This window comes from Astatotilapia calliptera, chromosome 1, assembly GCF_900246225.1.
Source record: "Astatotilapia calliptera chromosome 1, fAstCal1.2, whole genome shotgun sequence".
NCBI classification, from domain to species: domain Eukaryota; kingdom Metazoa; phylum Chordata; class Actinopteri; order Cichliformes; family Cichlidae; genus Astatotilapia; species Astatotilapia calliptera.
This window is the reverse complement of record NC_039302.1, coordinates 34,507,792-34,522,734: the sequence shown is the minus strand read 5'-3', so window position 1 is coordinate 34,522,734 and position 14,943 is coordinate 34,507,792. Positions and strand designations below refer to the sequence as shown.

General features: G+C 38.5%; 1 protein-coding gene across 4 annotated transcripts; it reads left to right on the top strand.

The window, feature by feature from the left end:
• Positions 1-1,818: 1,818 nt before the first annotated feature.
• On the top strand, positions 1,819-14,670 carry LOC113026658 (adhesion G protein-coupled receptor G3-like). Of its 4 annotated transcripts, XM_026175685.1 has the most exons (12): positions 1,819-1,957; positions 2,290-2,341; positions 3,978-4,065; positions 4,208-4,336; positions 6,972-7,112; positions 7,190-7,244; positions 7,323-7,414; positions 8,205-8,323; positions 13,387-13,667; positions 13,846-13,939; positions 14,035-14,363; positions 14,450-14,670. In XM_026175685.1, exons 1-12 carry the CDS (start codon positions 1,900-1,902, stop codon positions 14,572-14,574), a joined length of 1,563 nt encoding a protein of 520 aa, XP_026031470.1. In that variant the 5' UTR covers positions 1,819-1,899; the 3' UTR covers positions 14,575-14,670. The 4 variants fall into 4 exon arrangements, with proteins under 4 accessions (XP_026031470.1, XP_026031495.1, XP_026031488.1 ...); XM_026175703.1 differs by lacking the exons at positions 1,819-1,957; positions 2,290-2,341 and adding an exon at positions 2,748-2,772; XM_026175694.1 differs by lacking the exons at positions 1,819-1,957; positions 2,290-2,341 and adding an exon at positions 2,813-2,874.
• The last annotated feature ends 273 nt before the right edge of the window (positions 14,671-14,943 follow it).

Genomic DNA, 14,943 nt, shown 5'->3' with positions numbered 1-14,943 from the left:
AAAAGATTTTCTGTTCATAAAAAACTATGAAAATTATGAACAGAATCATGACAAAGGGCAGCCCTGGCGGAGTCCAACACCCACCTGAAACAGGTCTAACTTACTTCCAGTGTTACGAACTGAGCTCTATTATTTATATTTTTATATTTGTACAAGGACCGAATGGTCTGTAAAAAGGGGCCAGACGCACCATTCTCCCGAATGGCCTTAATAAAACAACAACTGATAATTCTCTTTCATGTGACCATAGCAGCACAGTCTCCAGCAGACAACTCTCAAACTGATTCAATGCCTGTCATGTCACGTGGTTATATGCTGCCTGTGTGAATATTTCTATCATAACTCAGAACCACAACTTGTTACGTGATCTTTGAGATATTTTGGAAAAAGTAAACGTTGTCATGAATCACCTTCTCCAATGAGGTGTTATTCCTCCCTCTGCCAAGAACATAATGAACATTATTATTTATGAAGTACCAAGCATGATATTATTAACAGCCAAAATATAGTGAAAAAGTACATGTACATTCAAAAAGTACTTTAGTTGCAGTCCAGTGACCCCTGTCAAATAGATAAGAATGTTTATACGACCACATAGTGATAACTCATCAATGTGAGTAATTTATTCAGAATCCATTAAGAAATTCCATACCACATATGTGATAAACAATTTACTGAACTGTGAATTCTGCAAAGCTAAGCTTGAACATTCAAAGAATATTAATATAGATAGGGAAACGAGCATAATAGCTCTGTTGTAATGAAATCATCCTGCAGATGTAACTTTCCTGGTGTGCTCCTCAGTGATGCAGCTTCTAATATTACAGAATTTTATGCATCATTTATTTAAGACTTGAAATGGAGCTTTGCAAAAGTAATCTGTTTTCAGTTTTACATTTGTCAACTTTCTTAACTTCTACATGTTTAAATCTTTATTTCTATTTTTTTAATCTTTTCTATGAGGTGTCTTGGGTTTGGCTGGATTGTTGTCATCATATTTTGATTGTTCATCACAAATTGTTCATCAATTTTGAACAAACTGTGAATGTCTTTATTTTCTCGTGGACCAGTTAACCCACAAAACAGCGAAGCAGAGAATACTTTCTTTCCTACCATTACTTCAAATGATAAACCCGGAATACCACAAATCTCTTGCATCCAATACTTCTAATGTCTAAGGTAAGCTTAAAAAAACACTACTAACTGCATTTTTAGAATAAAACATTAACTGAATAGAAATGAAATACTATGTAAAGAGAAATACATCAGTAAGAATAGAGAAATAATATATAGTGCAGACCCGTAACCTTCAAAGATTTAATATTCAAAGATTTGCATCTTATTTTGTGTGCTGCAACCTGTAGAACTGGTGTGGCGCAAGCTCCTGTTTCACTTCCTCAGTAAGCTGTAAGTATCAGTATTTCTTGACCATGGTCCCCTGACCTTTTGTTTTCTACACATGAAAACTGTATGATTTAGAAATGTCCTCCTCTAGATGCCATCTAATGTCAGCCATTCAGTTACAGCACAAATATTTGTATTTGTTTCTAAGTTATTATTTTTTTTACAATACATAAATTATTAGAACTGTCTTCACAGACAGACTCTTAAATGGCTCTACTGTTTTTTCTACACAGTGTACCAGTCTCTATTCTCAGTTAATATTTCTGTGGAAATTTAGAGCAGAAGCTTAAAAGTATTTGATCATTGTGATAGCACTGAACAAAAAACAGCCTGATGTGAGTCATTTCCTCATCTGAGCTGTGAACCACAGATCTGTTGAAGCATGTGATATATGTAGATGTGAAACTCCCCCTCATTCAGCAAACGTCAACCAGACAGAAAAATATCCTCTCAACCTCTTACAGCAGATCTATATCTGTTGATGAGTGAGACGCAATGTGGATTACACTTTTTATCACAACAGCCCTCTGTTTTTCTATGTCCCGAGCTGGTGGTGAGTAAACCTACCATGTTATCACTCTTATGTTGAAAGGAGTATACTTGTGAAGTGAATAGCACACTAAATATCTCAAAGTCATGAATCCTTGAAAAAGTAAAATTACCCCAGATTCTTTGTTACCAATAGCTAGTAAGGACTCTAAGTCAACCAGTTTCACAAAACTCCCTACAAGTGTGCTGATTAAACACTTGTAAAAGAACATCTTGTCTCTCATGTGTCTCTGGAGTTAGATGCCACTTAGACGTTTAATCAGCTTCCAATCTTGTTTAAATGTATTCATTATGCTAATTTTGATCTTTCCATTCCTGTGTGTTTTACTTTGACAGACTTCTGTGAAAATGTTCTTGATGAATGCCGAAAAAGTGAATCATGGATAGGGTAATTCAACTTACTGTACATATCACATTCCTGTTTTTGAAAATGTATATAGTTAAATGTTAGATAAATGCTGTCAATACTGGCTAAAATGTTTTCATCTCTAAAGTGGCTGCTTTTCGGTGTTTTTACATGGCTTCATCATCAAATAATACTTGTTAGAGTGTTAGTATACAGCCTCTAACATATAAATCACACACTGATACTTGTATGCTGAGAGCAAGACCAGTCTTATCTGAGAGGACAGTGGAGAAATGAGTCACAGATCTATAAACTAGAGCAGGCGTGGGAAACTCCAGGCCTCGAGGGCCGGCGTCCTGCAGGTTTTAGATGTGTCCTTGAACCAACACAGCTGATTTAAATGGCTAAATTAGCTCCTCAACGTGTCCTGAAGTTCTCCAGAGGCCTGGCAAGGAACTAATCATGTGATTCAGGTGTGTTGACCCAAGGTGAGATCTAAAACTTGCGTTACACCGGCCCTCGAGGCCTGGAGTTGCCCACCCCTGAACTAGAGGAACACAGTGTAACACTTTGGAGTAAACATAATTTTGTATTATTGTTTAAGTGTATTGTGTAAGCTGGTGTTTGTTAAACTTAATACAGACTTGATTCATCTAGAAACATTATTTAAATGACAATTCTAACATTTTAGCTGATGCTCATGTTTCTTGATTTAAAGAGCTCAGACGTAGGCAGAAGTGCTGGAGATGGCGTAGATCATAAGACTGCAAACCTCTGTGTCCTCTTTCTCTCACTGTTGACTTTTGTCTGTACTTGTCTTTTTTACTGTACTTTTTATATTGGTTTTTTATTTTTATTTTTGCCTTGTGTTAGCTGCTTTGACAGATTTAGGCAGCTAAAAGTTTTGAGTTAGGTTTAGTAAAAAAATGTGGACTGGGTTAAAATACCACAACTTATGCCTTGTCTTATCATTTCTGCAGCTCATGCATCAAAGAACCAACTGCAGTAACACTGCGGTCTCTGGCATGGCAGCAGCTTTGTCTGAATTTCTCACATTGTTTTCCTGTGAAAGACAACATCATAGTATTTAAAAATGTTCTATGTACCAATGTCTTCATTTAAATATATTTATGTTTATCAAACTATGAGGTTCTTATGTATTAGTAATGGTTAGATGTACGAATCAAGATTAGTTGGTAAAAAATGTAGTTTAGTCACTAGTTTGGGTTAAAATAAGCCTGTTTACTTTGAAAACTAACCGGTTAGACAGTACATTCAAATGTTACGCTGAGGGCTCAAGGTTAAATGTTTATTTTAAACAGGAGTTTATAATCGTTGATGCCAAAGGTAGCAGTATCATATTTTGAAATGCCAAAAGACTTAACAAAGCTGTAGAATTTGATATATGATAATATGAACATTATTATTAAATTATTGTCAGAAATTCAAATTAAAGCAGTACAAGAGAATTTATTTTTGTTCAACTCAAGTTCTTGCAGTTTCATTTTTTCTCCTTTAAATGTATATCCATGAACAAATGAAGTAATCAAATAGCAGAGAAAGGTCCAATAATTGATCTTACTTCTCATCTCTTTGCATTAGTTTGTCTTTTTTATCCTCAGTTATATCCCTGTTTGCATGGTTATATATCTGAACTATGTTAAATATCTGTTGGTAGTTGTTATGAGGACAAAATTATGACCTGCGAGCCAAGAGGCCGCTCCATGACAGGCATCAAACAACTCAAAGTAAACTCGCTTCAAGAGGTGAGGTCATTTGGAGCTGAAGTGCTTTTTAGAAGTGAAAAAGTTACTTTTGATCTGAATTTCTGTATTCTTGTATTAATGAACTCTAATTACTGACAATCAACACATTTTTTAAAGTTATGTTTTCGTGTATGCTTTTTAGGTTGATGTGAGACCTACATTTGAACATAGAGTTCACATCCCATCATCAGCTCTACAAGAAAGCATAGGAAATGTGTCTGAGGTGGATGTCCTGGTGGTGGCCTCTGTAATTAACAGCAGTTATTTTAAGGTTGGTAACGCTAAAAGCAACAGAAAACAAACCTTAATTATTTATCCACAGGAGGTTCAACATTTTCTAATGCTGATGCGTCTTGCATTCCTCCAGCAGAGTCTCTTCACACTCAGCTGTTGCTTATTATGAAATCTGATTAAAAGTTGCTCCTTTAATAAGATGTCCAATTACGTTTCACTGAGGGCCACAATGAGAAGTGTTTGCTTTAATTTGATCTAAAATTAAAGTTTGTCTGATATATCTTACAAATTCCTCAACCAGTCTACAAACAAAGTTAACCTTTATTTCAGTAATGCAATGCATTCTGACTACAGTTCTATAAAAAGCCTGCCATACAGCCAACTCACAACAACATGCTTCACAAGCATGAATCCGAAAGCTTCTGGAGCATTTAGTTTTGTCCATCAACATAATTCTAAAAATCTTACAGAGCCTGTTTCACAGGCCTGAACATAACAATGCAATTTGTCTTTACAGCTCTATCTCTTTGAGATTGAACCTGAAGAAGTGTTCTGGGTTGTATTTTCATTAATGGCTCAGCTCTCTACCATGAATGTTTCACATGGGTCTAATCAAAGTCTGGACTTAAGATATCCTGCTTGAGATATTTAAACACAACTATATACAAACCATTCATCTTCAAAAATCCTTGTTTGACTGAATTAAAACAATTCTGCAAAGTAGACTGGTGTCACGGCTAATGGAAGGTATGGACTCAAGTGTGGCGCTCTGGATGCAAAGCAGACAGTGCGTTTATTTACAGTGCTCAAATACAGTCTTAAACAAGAAAGAAGTGCGATTCTCCAAAGGTGATTTTCTCCCAATTCCCGAAGGTGGTGCAGGTGAGTCTCTTCAATGAAAATCTGTGTGTGCTTCTCCTCCTGAGTGATAAAGGGAGGGAGGGAGACACACACACACTCACACACAAGCAGGTCGTCCGGGGAGGACCGTCTGACTGTGAAAACTAGGACAAATTCCTCCACAGTTATGTAAAAAAATTGTTGACAGTTATTGCAAAATAATAATAATAATAATAATAATAATAATAATAATAATAATAATAATAATAATAATAATAAAAAACTTTATTTATAAAGCACACTGAAAACCAAGGGTATACCAAGGTGCTTAAAAAGTAACATAGAGAATAAAAGAAAGATAATAGAAATAGAAATAGCAAGTACTAAGTATGCAAGCAGATAACTGTCACTGATACATAGAAGAAGAAGCAGATACACAACAAACAAGGAATTAAATGAGCATAAAAGTGCATAATGTAAAATCATAAGTGAAATGTTAACTAGAGAGAAAGGCAAGATTGAATAAGTGGGTTTTTAGTCGTGATTTAAACAGTGCAATAGAATCAGAGGCGCGGAGGTCGAGAGGGAGGGTATTCCACAGTACCGGGGCAGCCAGAGCAAACGCACGGTCACCCCGAGACTCAGCACTAATTTACTAATAGTTTTGAACGTAAGAAGTAATAATTTAAATTGAATACGGTACTTTATGGGCAGCCCGTGCAAGCCGGCTAGAACAGGTGTAATAGAGCAGAATTTCCTTGTACCAGTCAGAAGGTGAGCTGCCGCATAGAGATTAGGCGCAGTTGGTGGAAGCTATATCTCACTACAGCAGACACTTGCTTCTTACTGAGTTTGAACGAGCTATCCAGCAGTACACCCAAGTTACAAATATACCAAAATGCAAAAATTTTTTCATAACACTGTACTTGTGGCACTTCAAACTGCAGCTGCAACTAGCCAACATTTTCAAAAAAAATCTTAAAGTGATGTGGAAATTAGTGGTGCAACGGATCATGGTTGATCCGTAACCCAAACCGATCCCACTCCACGGTTCGGCACGCACGTGATCCGAAAAAGAAGGAAAAAAAGGATGTGTATGGTGCGCGTGGTCAGTCTGTCAAGCGATAGTTATGGCCAGCGTTAGCGGTCCAAGTGGAGGAGCAGAGGAGTTTACGGCATTTAAGCAGCCCTTTGCTGCCCAGTCTGACCGGGCTAAAGCTATTACAAAAGCTACTGGGGTGTTTAGCTGCAGACATTCTGCAAAATAAGGGGTTTAAACTATGATGAACGTGCTTGAGCCACGCTATGATATCCTGTTGCACGTCCACTTCAGTGACAAGATTGTACCCAGGCACGTATGAGCAGGAAAAGTTTAAAGTTATGGCTAAACTGTCCCAGGCATCTTCTGTTGCCCAACTACAAATGGGTGGACCTCCAGGGCAACGGAAAGCTGTGTGACCGTGACCGCTCATTATATCACAGCGGAGTGGTAGATACAAAGCCCTGTACTGCCCTATATTGCACCTTAATTAGTTTTTATACAATTGCATGGAATGAGTCTTGAGTTGAATGTTTTAATAGCCAAAAAATAATTAAATAAGTTAATAAGTAAATGTTAAAATTTTGTCTTTTTTTTCTTTCTTTTTTTTGCTGATCTGAAAATTTATCCGATCTGTGACTTAAAACCGTGAGCCGATCTGAACCTTGAGATTTTTAATCCGTTGCACCACTAGTGGAAATGTAACTACAAGACGTCTGCTAGGAATAAAGTTAAAAAATTTTTCCAATTAATCTCACCCTAACATGAATGTTATGTATCATCCTTCTTTCAGCTGAGTCCTCCCGAAAAAAGCAGGAGACTTCTTGGGGGTCTGGAAGTATTTAGGTACTCAGTCATATGTGTGCGGGCAGGAAACCGTGCAGTCAAGAATCTCTCACAACCCATCACGTTAACCTTCAAACACAACAAAGAGGTAAAAAGACAAAAGTGTTGGACAAACATCTGAAATAGAAAATGTAACAACCTGTTTACCGTTAATTTTGATTCCAGGTTGAAAGTGGAACGTGTGTATTTTGGAAGGAAACATCAGCAAAGGATGGAACAGGTAATTTGGAGATGTCAACCTTCAGTTAGTTTGTTTCTAAATAAAATGACTCAGCTACTCAGAATGTTTCCTTTATAGGTTACTGGAGCAATGAAGGCTGTGACACAAATTACACGGCACATGAATTTATTTGCAGCTGCAAACGTCAGAGGTTCTTTGCTTTGCTTGTGGTGAGCTGAAAATCTCTTCCTACGTATCATAAAAGCCTTTGGCAAACACCATGTTTATCTAATAAATGTTTAACAACTGTTACTGTTGATAAACAATTTAAATTAAGGAGCTGTTTCAAATGTATGCTGTACTCTTACTGTGTAAGAACACAACAACAGACAGAGGGAAACACAGAGCTTAATCTGACAAAACGAGACAGGGAGGAAGCAAAACTGGAAACACTGAGCATGGGAGGCGAGACTATCACAGCAAAACGGGAAACAAGAGACATACACAAAGACGCGGACTTAGCACTGTGATGTGGAGACATGACTTACTAGGGAACTAGAAACATGAGACAAAAGTAACTAACCATGGAACACAGAGAAGGCACAGTAGAAGAAAACTAAAGACTAGGAATGATAAATATAACACAAGCAGAAAACCATAAAGAGAACCAAAATTGTGTAAAACATCAAATCAAAGAAAATAACTACAAAAACACAAAACACTTGGTCACAGACCCAGTACGGTAACAAGCACACCTGCCACTCTAAGACACACACACTTAATTTTAAGCTTTGCCAGCACATGGATGACTTCTACAATAATTCACTCATCATATAATTGTGATGAAGGGTGAACCAACCAACACAGTCCCAAGCATTTATTGTTCCGACATGTAAACATCTCGCCATTTTAACATGGGAATGGGGAAATTTAGGTATAGATGCTCCTGTACAGATGTCCATCAAACACGTGAATGTAAATTACATTTCAAAACAACAACTTCATCTTTTTATGTTGCAGAATCCAGGAATATCGGTGACAAAAGCTGATGCCGACAAGCTAAACTACATCACTTACATTGGATCAGGATTCTCCGCCCCCTTCGCACTGATCAGTTTGTTCATCTATATTTATCTACAGTGAGTAGATGTCATATTATTCACATTTAAAACTTTATAGTTTTCAGTTCCCAATTGTGATCAAATAAGAAATTGGAGAAAATAAACAATTTGCAAGTTTATCCACAGTTCCACTTCAGCAGTACATATCCTGATGTACATATCCAGAGTGAACTGCTTTGTCTCACACTGTGAAGTTCCACAGTATTCAGTTGAACAGAGGTAGTATGCTTTATGGTATTTTAGTCAAAGAGATGAAAAATATGTTTTTAAAAACATATTATTATTGGATTTATTTAATCAAAAAGTGTTTTCATTCTAAAGTCAAACCACTGTAACAAAGTCACAGATAGAATCAAAACCACAATCAGAATTTATTAATCCCAGAGGGAAATTGAGTTGTCATAGCAGCAAATATGCAACAAACATCAAGCACTCATATAAAATGAAGTGTAGAGATTGAGATACTGAAAGATAAATATTAAGATAAATATAGAGGTATCAATATAGATAAATATATATACATTTAAAAGGGACACACATATGTGTGTGCGTGTGTGTAACACGCCCCTAGTGAGAGGGCAGCCAACAGATTATATCTGGTCCTGAAAAAAAACAGGTAACTGATGAGATGGACGACAGGTAGTTTGTTTTCCTCTCTCGCTTCTGTCAGATCTTTAATTATACACATTCATGTGTTCAAAATCGGTTACAAATCGTCTGAATCTCTTTATCTCACATTCCCAAAATCAGAATAAACTTAATGATAATATAAATAATATAAACCAAAATCTAAACAGCCATATCGCTTGTTTGTTACTCAGAGCTACAAATCACACTCTTTTTACCCACACATAGTTTAATAAAACAAACATTCCTGCACTCTACCATATACTAGTGGCTTATCTGTGTAGTCAAAATCTCCACATCAACATTGCAGAGTGACCAGAGTTGTTATTTCTCTAACTTTAGTCAGTTACAGTGGCAGCACATCAAACTGTCTCTGTGAATTCACTAACTCAAATATACAGGAGCGGTGTTGTACTTTTGAGGGAGACTTAAGTTTAAAAAAAGACAAAGCCGAAGGCTACACGCAACTCCAGCATGCGCGAGCTAAGCTAGCTCCTCCTGTCTTAACCGTAACAGATTTCAAAGACCAAGACAAATACAGATCCCACCGAGACAAACTAATCGTCAGGTTTTACTTTTACTTGGCATGTTAATTACGTGGACCATATTCAATTTTTCAGTTCAATTAAATTTTATTTAAATAGCGCCAAATCACAAGTGCAGTCGTCTCAAGGTGCTTAATATTGTACAGTAGATCGTACAATAATAGATACAGAGAAAAACCCAACAATCATATTAGCCCCTATGAGCAAGCACTTTGGCGACAGTGGGAAGGAAAAACTCCCTTTTAACAGGAAGAAACCTCCGGCAGAACCAGGCTCAGAGAGGGGCGGGGCCATCTGCTGCAACCGGTTGGGGTGAGAGAAGGAAGACAGGATAAAGACATGCTGTGGAAGAGAGCCAGAGATTAATAACAAGTATGATTCAGAGCAGAGAGGTCTATTAACACATAGTGAGTGGGAAAGTGACTGAAAAAGAAACACTCAATGCATCATGGGAATCCCCCGGCAGCCTGCATCTATTGCAGCATAACTAAGGGAGGATTCAGGGTCACCTGATCCAGCCCTAACTATATGCTTTAGCAAAAAGGAAAGTTTGAAGTCTAATCTTAAAAGTAGAGATAGTGACTGTCTCCTGAATCCAAACTGGAAGCTGGTTCCACAGAAGAGGGACCTGAAAACTGAAGGCTCTCCCTCCCATTCTACTTTTAAATACTCTAGGAACAACAAGTAGGCCTGCAGTATGAGAGCGAAGTGCTCTAATGGGGTGAAATGGTACTACAAGGTATTTAAAATAAGATGGGGCCTGATTATTTAGGACCTTGTATGTGAGGAGCAGGATTTTGAATTTAATTCTGGATTTAACAGGAAGCCAATGAAGGGAAGCCAAAACAGGAGAAATCTGCTCTCTCTTTCTAGTCCCTGTCAGGACTCTTGCTGCAGCATTTTGGTTAACTGAAGGCTTGTCAGGGAGTTTTTAGGACAATAAGGCCACAGTAAGGAATAAGGTCCACATGTGGCCTTATTACTTACTAAACTGAATAAAATAATTAAATGATGAGACGGCCTCTGCTAGATCTGATGAAGAGCAGTAGCATTACACTAAACCATCTCACTAGGGCGGAGGTGCCCCCTTGTGGTGCAACTTGGGATCTCAGAACATGTTGGCTCTCCAACAAAAATCACAAAATTAAGGCCCTTGTGTAACAAAACTACACCTGAAAACAATGTACAAAAATTAAATCACATAATATGGCCATACACATTATAGTGTTCCTTGTGCAAATATATGTCATGGAAGAATGAAGTTATGTTGTGAAAGATCAGATATATTTCACAAGTATAACCAGTTTAGTTATGCTGTGACAAAGTCGGTGGAACACAAAACCAGTTCGTCATAACTGATCACATTTCTTCTGAAAGTCTAGCAGCCCACAGTCATGGGGGAAAAATGTTTAATAAATTGATCATTATCAAGCTGTGGGTATTAATCTGCTTATATTTGCCATTCGATGGGAGAGAGCAGCTCAGTGTGGTTTGTGGCAAAAACCTCTAAGGACACAAATACTGTGAGACCCTACTGTGCTGCTTATGAACTAAAGGGTAAAACTTTTACTACAGATATTTTTACTAAGTTTCGTCAGGGTGGCCTATATAAAGAAATGTCTCTATATCTGAGCATTTATAACAGTTTCCTTTAACAGTTGTCTCTGCAAAGACTGATGAGCGTGTGAGGTTGCAGAGATTGCGTCACAAAAGCTCAGTTGCTGCTTACATTTTGGGAACTATTTTTTTTCAACATGTTGATACTGGTATAAACAAAATGTAGTCACTTCCCCAGAGACATCTTCTGTCAAGTAGCCTCAAAGAAACACTGCTACGAGGGCCTGGAAATGCCATAAAAAAAAACCCTGAACATTAAGAAAACAAACTCAATGATATTAATGGTTAAAAAAATGTACTTGTGAATGAAATTTGTAAAGTAATTAATTAAAGAAATGTTGTGTACATTAATATACAGTGGGGCAAAAAAGTATTTAGTCAGCCACCGATTGTGCAAGTTCCCCCACTTAAAACGATGACAGAGGTCAGTAATTTGCACCAGAGGTACACTTCAACTGTGAGAGACAGAATGTGAAAAAAAAAATCCATGAATTCACATGGTAGGATTTGTAAAGAATTTATTCGTAAATCAGGGTGGAAAATAAGTATTTGGTCAATAACAAAAATATAACTCAATACTTTGTAACATAACCTTTGTTGGCAATAACAGAGGTCAAACGTTTACTATAGGTCTTTACCAGGTTTGCACACACAGTAGCTGGTATTTTGGCCCATTCCTCCATGCAGATCTTCTCGAGAGCAGTGATGTTTTGGGGCTGTCGCCGAGCAACACGGACTTTCAACTCCCGCCACAGATTTTCTATGGGGTTGAGGTCTGGAGACTGGCTAGGCCACTCCAGGACTTTCAAATGCTTCTTACGGAGCCACTCCTTTGTTGCCCAGGCGGTGTGTTTTGGATCATTGTCATGTTGGAAGACCCAGCCTCGTTTCATCTTCAAAGTTCTCACTGATGGAAGGTGGTTTTGGCTCAAAATCTCACGATACATGGCCCCATTCATTCTGTTCTTAACACGGATCAGTCGTCCTGTCCCCTTGGCAGAAAAACAGCCCCATAGCATGATGTTTCCACCCCCATGCTTCACAGTAGGTATGGTGGTCTTGGGATGCAACTCAGTACTCTTCTTCCTCCAAACACGACGAGTTGAGTTTATACCAAAAAGTTCTACTTTGGTTTCATCTGACCACATGACATTCTCCCAATCCTCTGCTGTATCATCCATGTGCTCTCTGGCAAACTTCAGACGGGCCTGGACATGCACTGGCTTCAGCAGCGGAACACGTCTGGCACTGCGGGATTTGATTCCCTGCCGTTGTAGTGTGTTACTGATGGTGACCTTTGTTACTTTGGTCCCAGCTCTCTGCAGGTCATTCACCAGGTCCCCCCGTGTGGTTCTCATGATTATTTTTTGACCCCACGGGATGAGATCTTGCGTGGAGCCCCAGATCGAGGGAGATTATCAGTGGTCTTGTATGTCTTCCATTTTCTGATGATTGCTCCCACAGTTGATTTTTTCACACCAAGCTGCTTGCCTATTGTAGATTCACTCTTCCCAGTCTGGTGCAGGTCTACAATACTTTTCCTGGTGTCCTTCGAAAGCTCTTTGGTCTTGGCCATGGCGGAGTTTGGAGTCTGACTGTTTGAGGCTGTGGACAGGTGTCTTTTATACAGATGATGAGTTCAAACAGGTGCCATTCATACAGGTAACGAGTGGGGGACAGAAAAGCTTCTTACAGAAGACCTTACAGGTCTGTGAGAGCCAGAGATTTTCCTTGTTTGAGGTGACCAAATACTTATTTTCCACCCTAATTTACGAATAAGTTCTTTACAAATCCTACCATGTGAATTCATGGATTTTTTTTTCACATTCTGTCTCTCACAGTTGAAGTGTACCTCTGGTGCAAATTACTGACCTCTGTCATCATTTTAAGTGGGGGAACTTGCACAATCGGTGGCTGACTAAATACTTTTTTGCCCCACTGTATCTGCCTGAGAGTGATTTTGTCATGTTTGTCTTTGTAATTTGTTTGTTTAATGAATTTGTTGATTTTCCCATTTCAGTTCAACCCATATTCTGTTACATTTCTAACATTATATGATGCAAATGAGGCGACTGCTACTCAAAGTGTGGTATTAAGTGAACTTTGTGGCTACATCTAGTTATTAAGAGACCATTAGAGAAGTGAGGCTACAGCCTCATGGCCTTTCTTACATATTGTTTTATCTGCTGCATTAGTGTGGAGTTATTACCATCATCTCACATCTAAAAAGGCAAGATAATATCCACTATCTCCACAGTTGGCAACAAGAGAATAATTTTGTTTCTCTTGTAGTCGGCGGTATCCTGAGAAATCCATAAGTCTGCACATGCAGCTAACAGTGGCGATGTTCTGCCTCCATCTCACCTTCCTGCTGTCCAGCCTCCTGGCCCAACTACTGAAGGAAAAAGAGGACAGCTCATCTTGCCTGGTACTGGGTCTGGTTTTACACTGGTCCCTGCTGGCCACCCTGACCTGGAGTGCTCTGGAGGGGTTCCACCTCTACCTTCTGCTCATCCGGGTCTTTAACATCTATGTGAGGAGGTACCTGCTCAAACTCAGCCTGATTGGATGGGGTGAGTGTCGTTTAGGTGGGACGCTGCTCTGCAATACACTGTCACAAATCTTTAAATGAAAGTGGATTGTGTTGAAGTGTTGCAGCAGCATTGAGAAGTAGAGAAACAGTGATAATAATGCCTCACGCTGTCCTAAAGAACATTCAGCTGACATTAATTCTGTCTTCCATGTTTGCAGGTTTTCCTACACTGGTTGCAGCTGTTTGTGGGATTTCACGTGTTTATGGCAAATACACTCTGAAATACAGCAACAGCAATTTAACACAACACATGTAAGAAACTATCTTTGATATCACTTAATATTAGAGTGAGCCAGGAGATTTTATTTCTAAGCAAACCCATTTTTTATGTCTTTAATAATGAGCAGGTGCTGGATAAGCGGCAAGTCTGAACAAAAGCTCCTCGTAGTCAGCTACATCACTACCGTGGCCTTTCCTTTCTTCGTGGTTGTGTTCAATGCCTGCATGCTGGGGCTGGTGGTGTTTAAGATTTGGGAACTAAGAAGGGGTGATAGAAGCTTTGGAAGCAGCAGTGACTGGAAGAAGATAAACAAAGAGAGAAAGAAGAGGTTATGGAAGGACTGTGTCACAGTGCTGGGCCTCAGCTGTGTGCTTGGGTTACCTTGGGGGTTAGCCAGCACTACATACGTTTCACTTGCTGGGATCTACATATTCACCGTATTGAACTCCCTTCAAGGTTAGTATGCGATCATCATGTCAAGGATTAACTGGACTTTGATCATTTAATAGAAGAACTGACAAACTATGTCTCTCTCTTCACAGGTCTATTTATTTTCCTGTGGTCTGTGGCGATGGCCTGGTCAAAATCTCAACCTGAAAATAACTCATCAATCAGAGACTCTTCCTCTCAGAAAATGATGACTACTAGTTTCAACAGCAGAAACTGAAAAGACTAATGCATTATCCATGACCTATATTAGGTGTTGTGCTTCTATTGATATATATTTCAGTATAACTAACAATTAAAAATATATACACATTTAGATGTGTTATTTCTTCCTTTTTGTGCAAATACTATGTAGAAATTTTGAAGAAAATTCTTGTGATTTTCTGTTTCCTCTTTCAAGCAAATATCAATAACTTGACTGTAATGAGTGGCTCTTTGAGTTGACTTCCTATCAGTTGGAAGCAGTGCAGTTATTCTACTCTGACCTCTGGCAACAACAAGGCATTTTCTTCCAGAGAACTGATGCTCTCTGGATATTTTTTCCAGCTTATTCTCTGGAAACTGCAGAGAACTTAGTGTTGGAAAATGC